Consider the following 19156-nt stretch of genomic DNA (forward strand, 5'->3'; position numbering starts at 1 on the left):
CTGAGCTACGAACTAGGATAGTCTGGCTAACTATGAATGTGGGCAGCTGGTAACCACCGTGACAGTGGGACTAGCGTCTTCAAAATTGCTCGTTAACGCACTTTTGTAGCTTCTCAGCGGAAGTTTAGCAAGTGAAGTCTATCGGTGCCCTGCGCAAGTGATGGTTGACCATGTGGCCGTTGTGGTGACTGCAAAGCGTTCTATTGCAGCATGGGAACCTCAAGCACTGACTGCCAGAGCTGCCGTAGTCTTCTGAGCTTCAGAGACCTCAAAGAATGCGGTCGGACTTGTCGCCCGGGAGTACCGAGCGGCGCGACGTACTACTGCGGCTTTCGCGTCACCCGAGTCGTCTCCGTGGCCACGATACGATGCAGCAGGTACCTCGCTCATACAGACTCGTGGCTCGTCTCCTTGGACGATGACACGGACGTCATGGAGGCGTACCTCGAAAGCCGAGTGGCTAACGCTGGCCACCTGTCGTCACTAGAGCCCGGGACTCGAGTATACGCTACTGGAGTCATACGTTGGACCCGTGCTGGGTTTCGCTTGTCGCTTAATGCCATACGTTGTCTGACGGACCTCAACGAAGAAACTATGCTTCGGCGGGCCCAGGTGGAAGCGTACCGCCATTGCCTACTTGCCGCCAAAGAACGTTGGGCGCGGGAAGCAGCCAGGGTGATGTTGTCGAGAGTGCTGTGGTACGGCAACCGCAATCGTTTCGAAATCATGGAGGCACACGTCAAACTAGCCATCGAAGCTGCACTCATAGGCGCCCGACCCGATGAATACCGGTCTTGGTACGATGAGTATTTGGCTGAAATTCAGAGTGAGTGATTGTGCGTCTGTGACTGAATCTAAACAGCGAGCGTTTTGTGCATTTCTGCCTCGTTTAAGACGTGTCGTTTACCCTGTCGTTACATTGCAAACGTTATACCTGCCGTGACGTCGACATTGCATGCGAGGCGTATTTTGTTCTTTACTGTAAAGCAATAGCTTGCGTCTTTACTTCAACTAAAAAAAACATACTACTGCCATATGTTTTGCCTTATTCTTTGTAAACATTCTCAGCGAGAGTGCATATTTTAGTTCACTTTATTGCGCAATAAATAAGTTTCCGTTTTGGTTTACCCAAAGCATATTTATAACTCTGCTTCGAAACTTGGGAAAGACAAGCCTTATAGCAAGTTGGCTAAGAAAGTTCCAGCTGATTCGCAGGTATCAATGTTTAGCAACCATTTGTTCAATCTGGCAGTGCACTTGTGCTATGTCAGGTGGCTTTTATGAGTCAGCTATGATGTGGAGCATGTTCTAGATTGGAGCCATTGAAAGCACGACTGAAGCAAACAAAATTAGAGTGAAGAGCATTCATTCTATAATTTCATGTTTTAAGGCTTGTTCACATCTACGATGAACGCTGGTTATGTGACCAGCCCATTTGCGACTAGTTTGGCTGCGAAAAAGTGGCTGATTGCAAATGGCTGCATTGGTTTCAAAACAACTCGGTCGCAAAGCTCAGTGCCAATCACATATTCAGGAACAGAGTATCTGCGTATTTTGATGAATATTCGACGTGTGTTAGCAGACGTGAACATCAGTTGCCTGAAGTGTGTCTTCGGTAACCACTTGCAAATGGCCAAATTACCGGTGTTGGTCGCATGCGTAAAAGAACCATAGGCATATCAGCCGGGCGGGCGGGTGGAAGGGCAAGGGGATGCTAGCCCCCTCCCACTTTCCATAGTGGTCACTATCGGCTGCACACTGAGAAAACCAAGTGAGGTGATCTTTTTTCTTCTCCACAGTAATCGCTCAATTATATTTTTACAAGGGAACGCTACAATATAGTCAAACTATGCCACCATTTCTGCTGCAACGATTTTCCTTAGAGGCTCCTTGCAGTACGGGCCATCTATGCGGCGTTTTCGCGCCTTGTGCTGTAGCATTGCAGAGCAGGCTAGTGGGAAACAGGGGCCCTATATCATTACATTACTTGTTCATGATTGTTCATGCCGTAACTGGCCGATCAATTTATCTCTTTATCAATTGGTCAAAGCATTAACTCATTAACTGCTTCTGTGAAGTAGTTTTCTTTCACCGAAAAGGAATAGCATCACCACTACTCCGTCGAAGCTGCTGTGAGCCGATGAGTGTTAAGAATCTTTTTCGATTATTTAGTTTCGCCGTACTGGAATTGTCAAAAACAAAGCATTCAACTTTAATCTGCCCCGCCGCAGTGGTCTAGTGGCTAAGGTACTCGGCTGCTGACCCGCAGGTCACCGGTTCGAATCCCGGCTGCGGTGGCTGCATTTCCGATGGAGGTGGAAATGTTGTAGGCCCATGTGCTCGGATTTGGGTGCACGTTAAAGAACCCCAGGTGGTTGAAATTTCCGGAGCCCTTCACTACGGCGTCTCTCATAATCATATGGTGGTTTGGGACGTTAAACCCCACATATCAAATCAATCATTGTTGCCTCACGTAACAAGCTAGTGCTGTGTACATGACACAGCATATTCAAGCCAATCATATACAGCTAACGACCACTTTGAAAGGAAGCAGTGAGGGGTAGTTTAAGGCAGGAGTATATACATAATGTTCATCTTCTTGTTATAAACTTATATAGTTCGCACTTTAACCATACTCACTTTGTACCCACTTGGTGTGTGCCTTTTGCAAAGCAGATTCAAGACCTTGCGTGGTTCTGTGGCAAAATACATGACTGCCATACGGAATTCTTGGGTTCGATTCTCGCTGAGATCCTGATTTTTTTTATTTGCAGTCGTCGGATAAACACTGCCCAGGCCGTATTTTCTAAAGGTTCTCTTGTTTGAATTACTGACGGCTATTGTCGTCGCTTCTAGGTAGATGCAAATTTGAAGGCGCATAGCCGCATCCTGCAGCCCGTGGTATACGGGCACTTGACACGTGACTGAAAGAGCTTCATGACGTACACATGTTTTTCACGTTACTTATGTCTGAACCAGACACATCATCTCATGCCCCTCTATGCAGACTTTGGTCTATACTAAAGTAATGAAGCAACGAGAGCAGCAAGACGTACCAGGCCAAACAAGTAGATATAAGTGCTTAAAGTACCACTGACTTTCGAATTATTGCTTCACATTTAAAATTTTATTGAGTAATATAAATATATACTGTTAGAGAGGCTGCCATCAACATAATTGTGTTCATGCGAAAAGTTGTTAGGTAATGCATAAAAAAGCGTCGCTTAGTAAACTGTTGCATGCATCACATGTATATATGTGCTATCCCAGTGCATGCTGCTTAAAAACTGGCTTCCTTTTTTTACCTTATTTAAGAATGGTCTGTGCATGAAAATTTAAAATCTTTATGGGAGCCGACAGATGGAAACAACGTAGTGGGATAATCATAAGATGAACAGGTGATGTGATATGCTTCAGACTGGCTGGCTGACGTTTCGATAGGGGGACCTATCTTTTTCAAAGGCGCCGTGTCATCCTTTGCGTGTTAGTTTTAAAGGGGTTAGTGGTGACGTCATATCATGGTAGTGGTGCATGTCCCTGTTGATGATCGCTGTCTGAAAAGCAAAATATTATAAAGAGAAGAGTGCAGTCCTCCCTTCACTTCGAGTGAGGTGGTAGTGATTCAAAAATGTTTTCAGAGAGGGGGGAAAAACAAGAGAATGAAAAAAAAAAAAGAAAACGCAAAGTTGGAGCAGTGTGCTGCAAAAGGGGCGGTTGCTTCAGACACGAACAAGTGAAAAGCTTAAAGCTTCAGAGTCGGCAGATGGTCACCGCGTCCGGCTACCAAAAAGGGTTGCCGACAGTAGCGGTGTACACCTGTTCCCCAAAACCTATGAATGAGACATAAGAAGAAAGCAGATAAAACAAGAGGGGGAGTAGGCGGTGTATTTCTAAATGCCAAGATGTGGAAGGCAAGCGATACCGGATGGGTTTTGAAGAGTGCAGGTTTAGTGGGGATGAAGAGTCACATAAAACCGCAAGTGCATCAGTGAAGTCCTCTCTCTCAATATGTAATCGGCTTATGAGTGAGGTAAGTCTGCCCCCCCCCCCCCCACTCAAAAGAGTTGGTACGCCACGGAAAAGAACCTTTGGTCATTGTCATGTTGCACTCAAATTTTAACACGAAAGTATTCTATGCCAGGGTCCACCAAGGCTTCGGTGAGGTATTTCTGTCAAGGATATGGCATTGTATAATGCTACCAATTGAGAAAGAAAAAGCATTCAACAAAAAGTTTCTTACCCGTTGTGTCAAACCTCTGGCTCCTTGGGAAACGAAAAGCACCCAGTTTTCTACTCTCTGATCTATTGAGGCAATCGCTGGACTTGCTACGAATGCGCCTTAGATCTTCCACACATTCTCTCTCACTCTGTGCTTTCTGTTGGTGAAGTGGGGGCATGGGGGTTGCAGCAGTCTGCGAGAGCTCAAGAGACGTAATGTGGCATGACGCAGTTAAAGTATGGCATTCGAGATCATTGGAGAGTCGACGATGCAGTCATGTTTTTTGCCTTTCGCTTTGTGCTAATGCGTGACAGCTCGTTGTTGATGTCGTGCAGCTTCCACATACACCGACAATGTTTCGCCGCTTTACAGCAAGGCAACGATATTGACGTTGAATGTTGTGCATTGGTGGAGCAAAACTGAGGCCAGCAGGACGTGCAACGTCGGCACGTGTTCGCAACTCAAGCTACAAACCTCCTCGTCCTGCACTGCTGAAGCGCAGTATGCGTGGGTGCTGGCGTAGGTTTCAGGAGCGCACACGGTTCTGTTTCACTCTATAACTGACGATCTTTGAAAGCGCACATATTGAGTAGCAGTGTTTAGAGTATGCTTGTTGATAGCGTTGTGCGCGATTAATTACATGCTGTATTCAGGTACAAGTTAAAAACTTCAAATACCGCAAAAGAATAAATCTAGGGTGGTCGTGATGGAGACGTGCCATTACGCCTCAATGTGGCTGTGTCCACGTCAAACGGTGCTATAGTTGCGAAACGCCAATAGAAATTGTACAAGCCCTCATGTATCGCTACGCAATAAGCACTACTTCTATGAAGACACGTTTCGCTTTCGTGTTATACAGATTGCTATGGCAGAGGGATCAGGCATGTTTTTTCAAGTGGGAGCCAAATATGCATCTGCTTGTCAAAGCAATCGTAGCTTGAAGTGCGAATGTGCTACAGCTTTTTCTGGCACTGCTGCGCAGTGCTGAAGTGCTGTCCTCGAGAAAAAGCCACAGAAGTTACATATGCAGAACTCTGCAAGGTCGCAGTTGCACTCCAATGTCAAAGGTGAGCACCATCAAGCCCTGTGATTGGTAGCACTTGACCCACTGCGGGGGTCTGGTGGTTATGGTGTTCGAATACTGAACCAAAGGTCGTGTGCTCATGTGCTCAGTCAGTGTTGTGTTTCTTATGCCACTTGATTTTAATATTTTTATATATGTATTGTTTTTTTGTTAACATTTGATTTAACTTGAGTCTTCTTTGCACATGCACTGTTGTTCGACTTTTTTCCTCCCTGTAATGAAGCCCAAAAGTGGGTTACTACTATGTTAAAATAAAAAATACATAAATAAAATAAATTTTCGTTGAATCTTGTAAAACCCCAAATAGTCGAAATGTCCAGAGCCGCCTAGTGCAGGGTCTCTTGTAATGCTACGATTTTAGAAAGTAAAATGCCCAACAATTATTACTATTGCTACCACTTTTCCAAATGTCTTTGGGTGGCTCAATTTAGCCGACTGCATCATTAATTTCATGTGCAAGATATTGGGCAAACATTTTTAGCCTGAAATCAATATTACATTCTGTATTGGGACAGGAAAAGCCTTTATCAATGCATAAACAGCTTTCCTTAGAAAATGTAGAAAACTTTATGTTTATCACACTGTAAAGGACACACTTGGTTAAACAATGCCCTCCGGTCAAGGCATGGCACTCTTGCTCAAGCTGAACAAATTGCAGCGATGAGTTTTTTGCAGTTCTTTGTAAAACGAAATGCAGAATAAGATTGTCAGTCTAGGTCTTGCAAGTCATCCACTTTTGACTGACAGAGGCCATGGCTGCCTGTTTTTTATCATAATGCATGTTTTATGGTTTTATCCTTGAGGGTTCACAAAGCAGCTAGTAAAGCTTTAGCATATTGGTAGGGCACTGGGAGAAGCCTTTGTCCTGCAGTGGATGTAGTCACGCTGATGATGATGATGATGCTGATGAGGGCACTTAATTTATAACAAAATACTATTTTAAACACCACGCAGCGACCCGAGGGTGGAATACTGGTGCCCTCACAAGCCGTGGTGTAACAAAGTGCTTTCTGTGCTAGTGTCTGTATTTCTACGAATTGTTTTGTTCCATGGTCAGCTGTGCACACAATCAGGCTATTTCAGATTATTTAAAGGGACACTAAATAGAACTACGAGTTGGTTTAGATTCATAAATTGCACTCGGAGAACTCTAATGTCATAAGTCTCGCTGTTATAAGTTCATTATTAGTAGAGAAAATCAAGGTTGAAGTTTCATTTTTAAGCCCCGAAATTTTGCACACAAGACATCAGAAATTTGACAAGGTATTTTTCGTATTTCCGCGACATTGGCTCGATAAATTTTCTGAGACTTTGTATGCTAAGGCTACAGCACCCCCAGATTTATCAACTAGAAGCTATGCAGGTCCCACTAGACTTTGCAAAAATTGATGACATCGCAGTGTCTGATGCGGAAATCTCAAGTTGGCATCTCCACCTGCAGTTTTTTGCATTTTCTCGCTTACCAAGTGTCGTGCCGTGTTAATAAGCGTGGTGTTTTTGGGATCGCAAAATTATGCTTTACTAATACGCGAAAAAGCACTTTGCTCTTTAGTGTCCCTTTGAAATTGGCACACAACTTGTTTCCTTTTGTGTCCTTTTTGTCATTGTTCATGCCAAAAAAAGTTTCTTCTAACATCGGACATTACCGCCATGGATAGATTGGTATGCGCGTTGAAACAAGTTTGGTCAAAACGATTAACCGAAGTAAGGACAGCATTGTGGCTTCGGTTACCGCGGTTGGTGCCGCGCCCACACGTTAGTGTTCTTGATCAGCTGTGTGTGATACACATTGTAGCATGTAGGCTAATGTGAGGTGAACCTATGGTAAATGTCCAGGTTGATTTCTGTAAACATTTTTGGGCACTGTTAAATACTCGTATTTTAACGTTGGAGCTGTTTAATCAACTAAGGTTGTATGGTGAAATTGTGTGTGATCCATAGCTCGAAACGTGTATCGCATCCAAGATGGAAGAAAGACGAAGTACACATAGAACACATTCTCGGTGCTTACTTTCTACAATGCCAAGATATGATAACTTGGAACAAAGTTTGCATTGTTGAGTTAGCGCTGCGTATGTGTATTATGCGTCTTTCACTTGATGTTGTGTCCTGAATGTACTGTACATCTCGAGCGGTTTAAAGCCAAAGGTGAACTTGTGAGGATCTTCTGAGCCGAGGTAAACTTGTAAGCAAAGCCTAAGAAGAGGGAGAGCTTGGGTAAAGCTATGTGGGTGAAAGGGAAGTCAAGTGTAGAGTGGAGCCTGGTAGAGGGAAGGTGGTGTGGCATACTTTTGTAGCGCCCCGCTACATCATCATCGACATTCATCATCATCACCATTGTCGCGCCTCTCGCGCAGCTCATGCATAGCTCGAGCTGCGCGAGGACAGAACGAGCTTCTGACCTGGCGGTTTGGAAGCTGCAGCTGCTGCCGCTCCGCTTCGGCTAATCGCCTTGGATAATAAAGTGGCGAGAGAATGACACGACCACGTGCCGCCATCCCATCCTCCTCTTTCGCTACATTGGTGACCCGGACTACGAACATGACCTTCCATGGAGCAGCATGAGCATCTCGACAGCCTCAGCCCTGGTACTGCTGCCACTGCACCTAGCCATGTACCCTCTTCGGGTGTTGTTGGAGGTACTGCCACCATGACGCTACCACAGCTGTGGCCTGCCGATCCCTCCTTATGGTTCATTCAAGTCGAGACAAGTTCCGCATTCATCGCATCACGTCAGAAGTTCGCAAGCATGAGCTCCTCGTTGAAGCGTTGCCGCCACAGGCAATGGCCGAAATACGCGACATCCTCATGGGCCCGCCTGGTGATACTTCATATACGGCAGTCAAATAGGCTCTTCTTCACAGACTCATTCCGCCTAAGCATCGGCGCATTCAGCAACTTTTGTGCAGCGAAGAGCTCGGGGACCGCCGTCCCACACAGTTTCTACGTCACCTGCAGCACCTGCTTGGGGACCAGCCGGACGGCTCGGAAACATCCATACTACGTGAGTTGTTTCTACAGCGTCTTCCACCTACCGTGCAAATGGCTCTTGTCCCAGCTCAGGATAAGTCGTTGTCGGAGCTGGCAGAAATGGCCGATGACATGATGGACGTTTCTCCGGCAGTCATAAACGCTGTCCATGCCTCTCTGATTTCCGAAGCAGATTCCCTTCGAGAAACGGTAAAAGATTCCGCAGCTGAAGTCGTCAACTTGCGTCTGCAATTGCTGAGCATTCGCAACTTAAATGACCAGCCGCGTCCACATCGACCATCTCTCACGTCGGCTGCTCCGCAACAGCTCCTCCACCAGCCCGAGCACTGCTTTTCACTGCAGAACACATGCTTTTATCACCGGCGTTTTCGTGCCGCGGCTCGCAGATGTGTGCCACCTTGCTCATGGCACATAGGAAACGCTCCGGCCGATCGTCAATAACAGCGGCGGGCGGCCAAGGCCAAACATCAAGCCGCCTCTTCCACATCACCGACAGAACCACAGGTCTGCACTTGCTGGTGGACACTGGAGCAGAAGTCGGCATAATTCCAGCGTCCAAAACTGACCGGCGTCTTCGCGAGAAGTCAACTCCTTTACAAGCGATCAATTATTCGGTCATCGCAACTTACGGACAGAAGTCTCTGGCCCTTGATCTCGGTCTTAAGAGGAAACTGCAGTGGTTATTTTGGATAGCAGACGTACACTATGCAATCTTAGGCGCCGATTTCTTAAGGCATTTTCATCTGCTCGTGGATATGAACCACTGTCGCCTGGTGGATAGCTATACCGGCTTATTGGTCAATGGTTTTCTGTCACGCGCTACGGCCCTAAACCCCACTTTCGTGAAACCGCCCACGTCACCATATACAGCTCTGCTCAACGAGTTTCCGGAGATTACAACGCAGTCTCCCATGGATCAGACCCCCAAGCACACTGTGACCAACTGCATCGTTACCACAGGCCCACCGGTTCACTGCCCCCCTCGCCGACTTGGCCCTGATAAACTTCGAATTGCTCGCAACGAGTTTGAGCATATGTTACAGTTGCAAATCATTCGTCCATCATCAAGCTCGTGGTCGTCGGCGCTACACATGGTTCCCAAGAAGAACAATAACTGGCGGCCCTGTGGTCATTATCGGGCTCTCAATGCAGTCACCGTTCCAGATCCATACCCGTTACCCAATATTCAGGACTGTACTACCTTTTTAACCGGCACAACTGTATACTCGAAGATTGATCTTGTGAAAGCTTATCACCAGATCCCTGTTGAGCCTTCTGACATTCCCGAAACTGCAATAATTACCCCATTTGGGTTCTATGAATATTTACGAATGCCGTTCGGTTTAAGAAACGCAGCTCAGACATTTCAGCGTTTTATAGATGAAGTCGCAAGAGGCCTGCCATTTTGTTTCGCCTATATCGACGATCTCGTTGACAGCAAGGACGCTGAAACGCACAAGGCACATCTACGTCAGCTTTTCACTCGACTGCGTGATTACGACCTTGTCATCAATGTAGAAAAGTGTCAGTTTGGAGTCCTGGAGATAGCATTCCTCGGACATCAGATCACTAAAGATGGCATCACTCCTCTACCTGACAAGGTTCAAGCTATCCTCAAGTACCCGCCTCCCACGTCCATACGCAGTCTACGACACTTTCTAGGACTCGTCGATTTTTATCGCCGCTTCATCCCTACATGGTCTATACTCCTGCAGCGTCTGGAAGCACTACTCTCGGCTTCGCTAGCCGAGTCAGCCGCACTTCCCTGGGACACGGTCGCGGATCAAGCTTTTGCCGCCGTTAAGACCAAGCTCGTCCTGGCCACCCTCCTGCACCACCCTTCACCAACTGCTCCCACTAGCCTCATGGTGAACGCTTCTTCAGAAGCAGTTGGGGCCGCTCTTCACCAATGGATCAATGGTGCATGGGCTCGAATTTCCTTCTTTTCCCACAAGTTACGGGACACTGAGCGCCGATATAGTACTTTCGGGCGGGAGCTCCTCGCGGCCTACCTTGCGGTGAAGCATTTCGGGTACTTCCCTGAAGGGCGACAATTTGCCATTCTTACCGACCACAAGCCCCTTGTTTCGGCTTTACATTCCTGCAGTGCCACGCACACTCCTAGAGAACTTCGACACCTTGCTTTTGAGATGTCCCCCGCTACGCCATTGATTACTAAAGAGAGGGAAGACCACTCAACCCCTTGTCTATCCAGTTCCCTCTTGGCTATGTCTCAATCACTTCCCACATACAGGGATTCGTGCTGGGGCCGGGAAGTAAGACGCTACAACCTGTTCCTGTTTACTGATTGATTTAATTTATTACTAACTGTAAACATCGTATACCCACGTACACAACAACTACACAAAATTATAACTCATGATTTAGACATTCCCGACGTTCGACACAGGGCAGGCACATAAAGAAAGTAACTGCAACAATACAAGGATATACATTTATAAAGGAGACACACGACGACACAAATGATGAGGTTATCAATGAGTAAAGCCACGCAATGTCTCAACACGCCGCTTTCCTTCCTGCAAAGCTCGTCTAAATAAAGTGCATAAAGTTTGTCTCACAAATCATCCATGTTGTCGGTCTTCATCGTCGTCATCTCTCTCAGCGATTTCCATCCTAATCTTCTTTCATAACGTCCCGCAATCACTCGTTTCCTCATTTCCCATCTCTAACTTTCATTCCTCGTCATACCATCCCTGCCTTAGTCTGCATCTCATCGACTCCCGTCACATCGTCTCCTCGATCGCCGCTCCGTAGTCCCTTTTCGTAGGACACGACTCCGCCCCTCTGTGGCACCTAACCAATCGCCACTGTTGACATGACACATTTCTCTGTCAGTCGGTGTGTATCATCTTCGACGGCCGCCCCCGCGGCCCGCCCCAGTAGAAAACCCTCTCCCGAACAAAGCCGAGCAAGTAAGAATGTACAAACTCAAGCCTCAGAGAGAGAGAGATGGGCGAGCTGTCCCAAGACACGTGAATTATGGGCAAACAATGGTCCCGATGCTTCCGACAAAGTGCGTCGTCTGTAATAGCGAACGTCCGGAGTTTGCAGTGTTGTGCCGAAATGTTTTCGGCCGAACAAATTGCCCCGGTTCCTGGTACTTGATGAACCGATGTCCAGACCGAGTCTCAACGTCTCCATGCAGCTCGGTGTCTTCCGCGAAATTCTCCGCAGCCGCCGCTTCTTCGTCATTCAACGTCGCGGGTGGCCATCAGCGCAGAACGCAGTAATGAGCCCTGGAGCCACAGAGGCTGACGGAAAGTCGGGCCGGACCCGGCACTGGCGCTGCAGCAGGGTCGCATTCACCGAACCAACAAAAGGTGCTTTGCTGCTCCCCCATGCCACAAATATGAAGGGTACGCACGGATTATTCCCACCGCACACTGTCGCACTGTCTGTAGACAACAAGGCGCCGCCCGGTCCTCGTGTTTGCGCGGTGGGGCCCGCGAGGACAGTAGAAATAATCCTTGCAGGTACTTCACTCCGGAATGCACATTCGTTACCCCGAAGGTTTTCTTTTCCTTTTTTTTTCAATGCGTGGGTTTAAATGAACGTAAACATCTTGAAAGGGCTGGGGCTCAGTCCATGTTTGCGGGGACGTCACACTTTCATTGCCGAATTCACCACAGACATACGTTATGTAAAAGGCAGCTTTAACAGTGCAGCGGACGCTCTCAGTCGTATTACCATCAATGCCACGACAGGCACCACCGACCTTTCATTTTCCTCGCTCGCGGAGGCACAGGCAGTAGACGATGAGCTTCCACGACTCCGATCCTCTACTTCCCTCCGACTGGAACAAGTCAACTTTCCTGACGACGTTGTTACACTCTGGTGCGATGTTTCACACAACTGCACTCATATCTATGTTCCTTCACAGCTTCGTCATGCTGTTTTTGACACCCTCCACTCCATCTGCCATCCAGGCGTAAGAGCTACACAACATCTGGTCACTGAACACTATGTCTGGCCCCACATACGCACTAACATTCGTGGCTGGGTTTGCACTTGCAGAGCCTTGCAGAGCATGTCAGCGTATCAAGGTGACACAGCTCACCAAGCCTCCATGGGGAAAATTCTCTCTCCCTGATGCACGTTTCGACACCATTCATTTGGACATTGTCGGGCCATTACCTCCATGTCGGGGAAATACGTATTTGCTTACGTGTATTAACAGGTACACTAGGTGGCCTGAAGCAGCTCCAATGCCCGACATCATGGCAGAAACAGTTGCTCGTACCTTTCTTGCTACCTGGATTAGCCGTTTTGGTGTACCATCAACGGTGACTACTGATCGAGGCAGACAGTTTGAGTCAGCGCTTTTCACCTCTGTCACTTCTCTACTGGGTTGCGCGCGTATTCGCACAACTGCATATCATCCAGCATCAAATGGCTTAGTGGAGAGACTCCACCGTCATCTAAAAGCAGCACTCGCCTCGCGCCGAAGATTGGGTATCACACCTCCCCATCGTGCTTCTTGGCCTGCGTTCAACACTTTGGCCAGAACTTGCCTGCTCTGTAGCTGAGATGGTTTTTGGCTGCACACTCAGTTTGCGTGGTGACCTCGTCAGCCCCGTTACTTTGCAGAGTGTTTCGGATCCATCTTCTTTCGTCCAGCGTCTGCGGATCTTCATGCAAAACTTGCGCCCTTCACCAACTTCAGCTCGCACTAAGAACGACGTTTTTCTGCCGGCAAACCTACAGACATCTTCACACGCTTTTGTTCGTGTCGATGCGTCTCGCCGTGTTTTTCAGCCTCGCTCTGACGGTCCTTTCCCAGTCATCAAGCGTTCCGAACATCATTTTACAATCCTGCGTAATGGGCATGAAGACACAGTCAACATTGAAAGGATCAAGCCGGCACCCATTCTGACAAGCCCCGCCTGATCATTTTTTTTTCTTCAAGTGCCCACGGCCACTTGTCTGCAGGGGGGGCCTATCTGTGGCATACTTTCGTAGCGCCCCGCTACATCATCATTGACATTCATCATCATCACCATTGTCATAGCCACCGCGCCGCGTCTCTCATGCAGCTCATGCATAGCTCCAGCTGCGCGAGGACAGAACGAGCTTCTGACCTGGCGGTTTCAACTTTGCTGCCGCTCCGCTTCGGCAAATCGTCTTGGATAATAAAGTGGCGAGAGAACGACACGACCACGTTGGCCGCCGTCCCGTCCTCCTCTTTCGCTACAGTGACAATGAAAAAAGGGTTAAGCAGGGTACAGAGGATTGGATGTGCTGGTGAGAGGGGTCGACCATTGGTAGTGCATACTTGAGCATAAATAGTGGTGGTCGGAGAAAAGAAAGGGTGTGCTGAGCACTGAAGGGGGCAGAGGAAAGATGTGCTGCTGCCAACAGCTGCGTTGTTTCATCAGCCTTCTTGGCGTTCACTCAGCTGAAGCAGCACACAGTTGTTTTGAGACAGCCAGGACGCCTTCGCCAATGCGCTTCAAGGTCGAAATGTGTCAAAGTCGAAATTCAGTTGTGGTGGGGAAATCGTGCACAAATGTACGATGAACACAGAGCCATGAGAAATTTTCCAAACAGGGCAGTAATAGCGGTGTTAGATGCCTTTGATTATCGAAGCTGCGACTATCCCTCCTTTTGCCCTCTCCTATGCTTCCCTCCGCTGGTATCCTCTCCCACACCGCATCACCCTCCCGCTGAGTGCCCCTCCTAATCTCGCATGGCATAAGTCATTGCTGACGTGCTCTTTGTAACACCATCTACTTGCGGTTGCCGCCACTCTGTCTGTTGCGTGCTTCTTGGCGAACCATGGCTGCCGTAATCGTGCCGGTGTGGAACCTGCATTGTGCAAACTCTTTCAAAAGATTGGCAACGCAATGGACCCGTACGGGGACACGCCGTGCCCCGCACGTGTTACACGCACGCGGGCAACAGGACAAACTACAAGCAGCGCGGGCAGCTGCTTGCAGACTGACTGGAAGTCGTAGCCTCTTGCTCGACTAGTCACAGCATATTTGGCCCGGCGCATGAGAGATGTGGCACGACGTGTCACGCGGAGGCCTGAAAGGTCCGGAAAGGAGGAGGAATTGTTTCTTAGAATTTGTGGCACGCCGGCGGCTCTTAGCGCTGCCAGTTGCAGAATCGTTGATCGTGACGGCACTCTGCACACGATGCGAGTTTGCTTGAAATGCTTGAAAAAATATTGGAGGTGGTTTACAAGCCCTTTAAAGGTTCATATGGATGGAGCCCCTTACAGGGCCCCACTGGCTTCTGCAGCTCGGCGAGCCTGATTGAGGGTTACCAGCTGGATTCCAAAGTCCAGGTCCGAAAGTCTCACCTCCCATGTCCAGTTTGCGAGTAAGTGTTTTATTAGCAGCAAGGCAGTGCCTGCTGGCTGCTTCTCGCATGTGCATGTCACGTGTTGAAGTGTTGGTGCATCTTCACACCAAGGGCATTTGTTTTCGTATTGGTTGGGGTACATCTTGTGTAGTCTTTGCAAGTGAGGGATTGTGTTGGTCTGCAGTCGGCATCAATCACTCGCCCTATTCAGCTTGTGGTTTCGAAGTCTTGGTTCGTCGTCCGCATCATTGAAATTCTAGAATATCGCGTGGCGTGCCAGGTGAGTGGGCATTCGTTGGGGTGGAGTGCCCCGAAGTTTGGCCTGTCATGTCTCGAGCCTGGCGGTCCACCCGTTCATTGCCATCCACTCCAGCATGTACCAGGCACCAGGTTACTCCGTGATCTTGATTCGGTTCCAGGATGCGTATGAAGCTAGCCAGCAAAACTCCCCGCAGTATATGTGTCCTGAGAGTCTGCGAGTATATATGCAAACAGTTCATTGGCTTTTGGCAGCTGGTATGGCCAGGGCGATAGCCGTAGCTTCTGCCGTTGCGACGGATGAGGTGCGTAAGTATGCAGCCACGATCGTGCGTTCCATATTTGTCGCGATTGCCAAAAAAGTGGGGCTACGTGTTTTGGTATGCAGCTATCGACTTGTGTATTCGTAATACATGTCTAGGTCACCCTGCCTCTCTAGCAAGGTGGTCGCTCTTCCTCGTCATCTTGCATGGTATGTAGGGTGCATGCAGCGTGGAATGGGATCTACATGTAGTCATGTTCGTAGTGCATGAGGTAGTTCAGTCTCGTTGCCACAAGACTGCGGCACCAGGGGGTAGCGCAGGAGTCTCTACAAACAATATCCCTGAGGCGTCTTGTTAAGGTGCTCTCGCTGAGCGATGATTGTGAGTGCAGTGATTCCTTCATAGGTGTTTTGCATGCCTAGCTTGAGTAGGCATTTTGTGCTGGTGCTCTCCGGAAGGCCTAGCGCAACCTTACGTGCGATTGAAATGAACTTGTCTTCCTCGTCGGTCTCGGTGCGGCGTGTGGCCTTAAAAGGCAGCGTGTAAATTATGCGACTAATTACAAAGGCGTGCATTAATTGCAAGATGTCTACTTTCGTCATTCCTTCTTTGCCTCGTGCGATTCTGTTGATGTGTGCGATGACGCCGCGTACTGTGCGCTTGTTGAGAGCACGATGAAAACGCTGCCCATTTCTTGTATGTGCATTCTGAGAACCCAAATGTTTGATGCCCTATTCATGGGTTCGCCATCGAGAAAAGGTTGTAGGGTTAGTACTCTATTCCCCTGTGCCTAGGTACACATCAGACAAAAGAAGAGACTTGGAAGGGGCACATTACATGCCTGCTTCTTTTGTGAAGGCCTGGACCATGTTAATGGCCCTTTCGACGGTGTCTTGTCGGTCACCGCACGATCCTCGAGTGGCCCATAGTGTGATGTCATCCACGTATATGGCACGTACGAGATTTTGGTATTTTTTTTTCAGTTGTAGTGCCAGTTTCAATAGGCCAACGTTGAAAAGGAGTGGTGATTATATTGAGCTGTTAGGGGTGCCTCTTCCCGATAGAATACATACGACACGCTCACTCTCGTATGACCTAACACTGGCGGTACAGTCGCTCAAGAAGTCTTGCATGTAGCAATATATCCTATCTCCGCAGGGGATGTCTTCAAGCCTCTCAAGATTTCTAGAGTGCGAGATAGTGTCAAATGCCTTTTGAATGTTGAGTGCGAGCAAAATTCTGTCTGGGCTTCTCGGTGGTGGGTTAAGTACTTCGTTTTTTAGCAGTAGGACGACGTCTTAGGCTGATACTCCTCTCCTGAAGCCAGACATAGTGTACGGAAACAGGTTCTTTTGCTCTATGAGAGTCTCTATCTGTTGAGGAATGCGCGCTTGAAAAGTTTGCCCAGGCATGATGTGGGCGAGATGGGCCGTAGTTGTCGTAGTTCGTGTGGTTCGCCCAACTTCAGTATTAGAATTATGGTCGCCGTTTTTGGGCTTCCATACCATGTGCTTAAACAAATTTCTTAACTGCTGGATGGTCGCATCGCTCACGTTTCTAAGCATTGCGTTGGTAATCTGATCGAGTCCTGGTGCTGTGTGTTGCAATAGTCTGTAGTGCCATCAGGGCACTTTCCTGCTGAACCAGTACATTCCGGGCCTGGGCCACAGCCCGATTCTGATACAAGGCGCATTGGGGCAGACCCAGAGCTCTCTGGGACAGATACAGGGGGTCCAGCTGGCCCTGCGGCCACCCCATGCCACGGGCCTGACCCTGGGACCTCAGACGGGGCCCAGGCCCCATGGGGGACATCCAGGACCGCCTGGCACCCCGACGCTTGTCATCCCACAGAACCTGGGGCCAAGGCCCAACCAACATCTTTCTGGCACCGCCACGCATGATGTCACCCCCCTCGTTTGCCATAGTCCCGGGACAGCCACTGACGCTGCAACAGCTGCAGGCCATGCTGCCCACGCAGACCATGCTGGCCCAGCCCACACTGGGTGCGTTCCAGGCAGACCAGCACCGATCCCTGGTGCAGATACCGACGTTCACCCAGCCGCAAATACTGGCGCATGACCACCATCACCACCACCATCATGGGGCCCTTTCGGGACCTCTAATCTCGACAGGCGGCAGTATAGTGTCCTCTGCACCCAGCGCCAACATTGTCACCCACCATCCTGTCATGACCTCGCGACACACGGTCCACTCTCGGCCTGTCTGACCAGGTCACCGTGAGACCCGCTTGTCGGCTACCACAGTGACCTGGCACTTCCTCCTTCGTCCCTTGCGCTTCTCCCAGAGTCGCCCACCGGAGACACACTGCCTACTGATGGCCCATAAACGTTGACAACCTGGACTTGCCAAATGAACACTTTTTGGATTGCCGTTCATGTATATAGCATTTGTCGCTCTCTTTCTTTTTTCATATGCCTTCAAATCGCGCAAAGCGCTAGGGGGGGAGCCCTGTAGTGCCATCATCACCATCATCATTTCTCAATCACCGCGCCGCGCCTCTCGCGCAGCTGGTGCTAGCTCGAGCTGCGCAAGGATTAGAACGAGCTCACGCACCTGGCGCGTCGGACGTGGACCGCCACCGCGGCTCCGCTTCAGGCGTGGAATAAAGTGGCGAGATCAGCACGGCCCCGTCGGCCGCCTTCGACGCCGTCTCACGTCTCTCTTCTCTCGCCGCTACAAGTCCCTGTAATATCTAGCTGCTATAATCACAGCTTTTCACCTTGGCACAAGGGAACAAATCATAATGCACATCAATCACATGTCATCGAGCATTCGGGCACTAGTGTGCGGGCCACTCGACAAAGTCTCGGACTAAACAATGTTCCTTCAGTACACACACAAACTATTTAAGTTTTCATTTTGGACACACACACACAAGTTTTAAACTACTTGAATGAATCGTAACACATTCCTTCACTAAGGGTACGCAGAGCAATCATTTATAACTGAATCGCATGTTAATCTGTTTTACATAATCTTGTTGGTTCATTTATTTAAACTAAAATCTGTACATGCTCCTGCTATATCTCTAAATGCAGACAGCAGTATTTGTATATTGGAGATGTATATTATAAAGATGAGCCAGATTTTGTTTGATTAAAGATACAGGTCTCTCTCATCCCAACCGTTGCAGTTTTATGCCTTGTCAAGACACATCTTTGAAGAATGTGAGTGACATCAAGGCAATGAAATCCTCACCAGTAATCCAAGTGCGTGCCGTATGTGCCACAGCTACAACACACAACAGTGAATTGAAATCCCTTACTTGAAAGGTATGGAGATTTCCCATTTACTTACAAGCCTAGTTTATTGAGAAATGGTCTTTTAGAAAAAGCAGGAAAGACTGTTTTACAGACGTGTCAGTGGGCTGTAGCATGGCAATAGAAATATGTATTTACCGAATTTTCATTGTTTTCCTTGTCTGTTTTCATTACGTTCCAAAGGGTGCCAGAAGTGCTGCCAGGGTCAACCTATTATTGACTACTTGTGGCAGCACCCCGCTGGTGAAGGACTATTCAATACGCTCGAGAACTGCGTAACATACTATATACATAACACCAGTTTCCCACATACGGACAATTGTTATTGTTGCCTCTGTTGCAAATCGTATTAAAAGCATGTCTCAATGTATGGGAGAGCCTGAAATCTGAATCGGTCTTTTTTTTGTTTTTTTAATAACATTTCTGTTGCTGGAATCGTGAGTTGGCTGCTCAAATTCGTGAGTGGGGTGCATACCCAATACCTCACCCTAAGACGAAATAAGGCATTTGGGTTGTTTATCTGGCATAAGGCAATTGTTTATCCAGTCTGCTTTTCTTGAGTTATTGCAATGAGCCCAAATATTTATGCCGAATTGACTGAAAAACTACGTACATTCGAAAATTCCTCTCGTAAGTGGATGCTTCTTCAATTTTAGAGCAATGCTAAAATGTAAAAATCCCGCATTAAGTTGGCTTCCCGTAATAGTTGGTGTAGTTTTGCACACATGTA

The 19156-nt window shown here is 48.3% G+C and overlaps 1 protein-coding gene across 4 annotated transcripts in view; it reads left to right on the forward strand.

The window, feature by feature from the left end:
* Nucleotides 1-19156, forward strand: part of LOC119164059 (uncharacterized) — a 236684-nt gene that overhangs the window by 147584 nt on the left and 69944 nt on the right. Inside the window, exons 3-5 of one of the 4 annotated variants that reach the window (XR_012885468.1) lie at nucleotides 210-797; nucleotides 5202-5286; nucleotides 18300-18438. The exons of 2 other annotated variants lie outside the window; for them this stretch is intronic. Coding sequence is in view for 1 of the 2 variants with exons in the window: in XM_075870917.1 (XP_075727032.1) it covers nucleotides 210-826; nucleotides 5202-5286; nucleotides 18300-18435 (838 nt within the window). In the remaining variant the exon portion in view is untranslated. Of the gene's footprint in view, nucleotides 1-209; nucleotides 827-5201; nucleotides 5287-18299; nucleotides 18439-19156 lie in introns of all 4 variants that reach the window. One more of the 4 variants, XM_075870917.1, reaches the window with a different exon arrangement.

Source organism: Rhipicephalus microplus, chromosome 8 (genome assembly GCF_043290135.1).
Source record: "Rhipicephalus microplus isolate Deutch F79 chromosome 8, USDA_Rmic, whole genome shotgun sequence".
Classification (NCBI taxonomy): domain Eukaryota; kingdom Metazoa; phylum Arthropoda; class Arachnida; order Ixodida; family Ixodidae; genus Rhipicephalus; species Rhipicephalus microplus.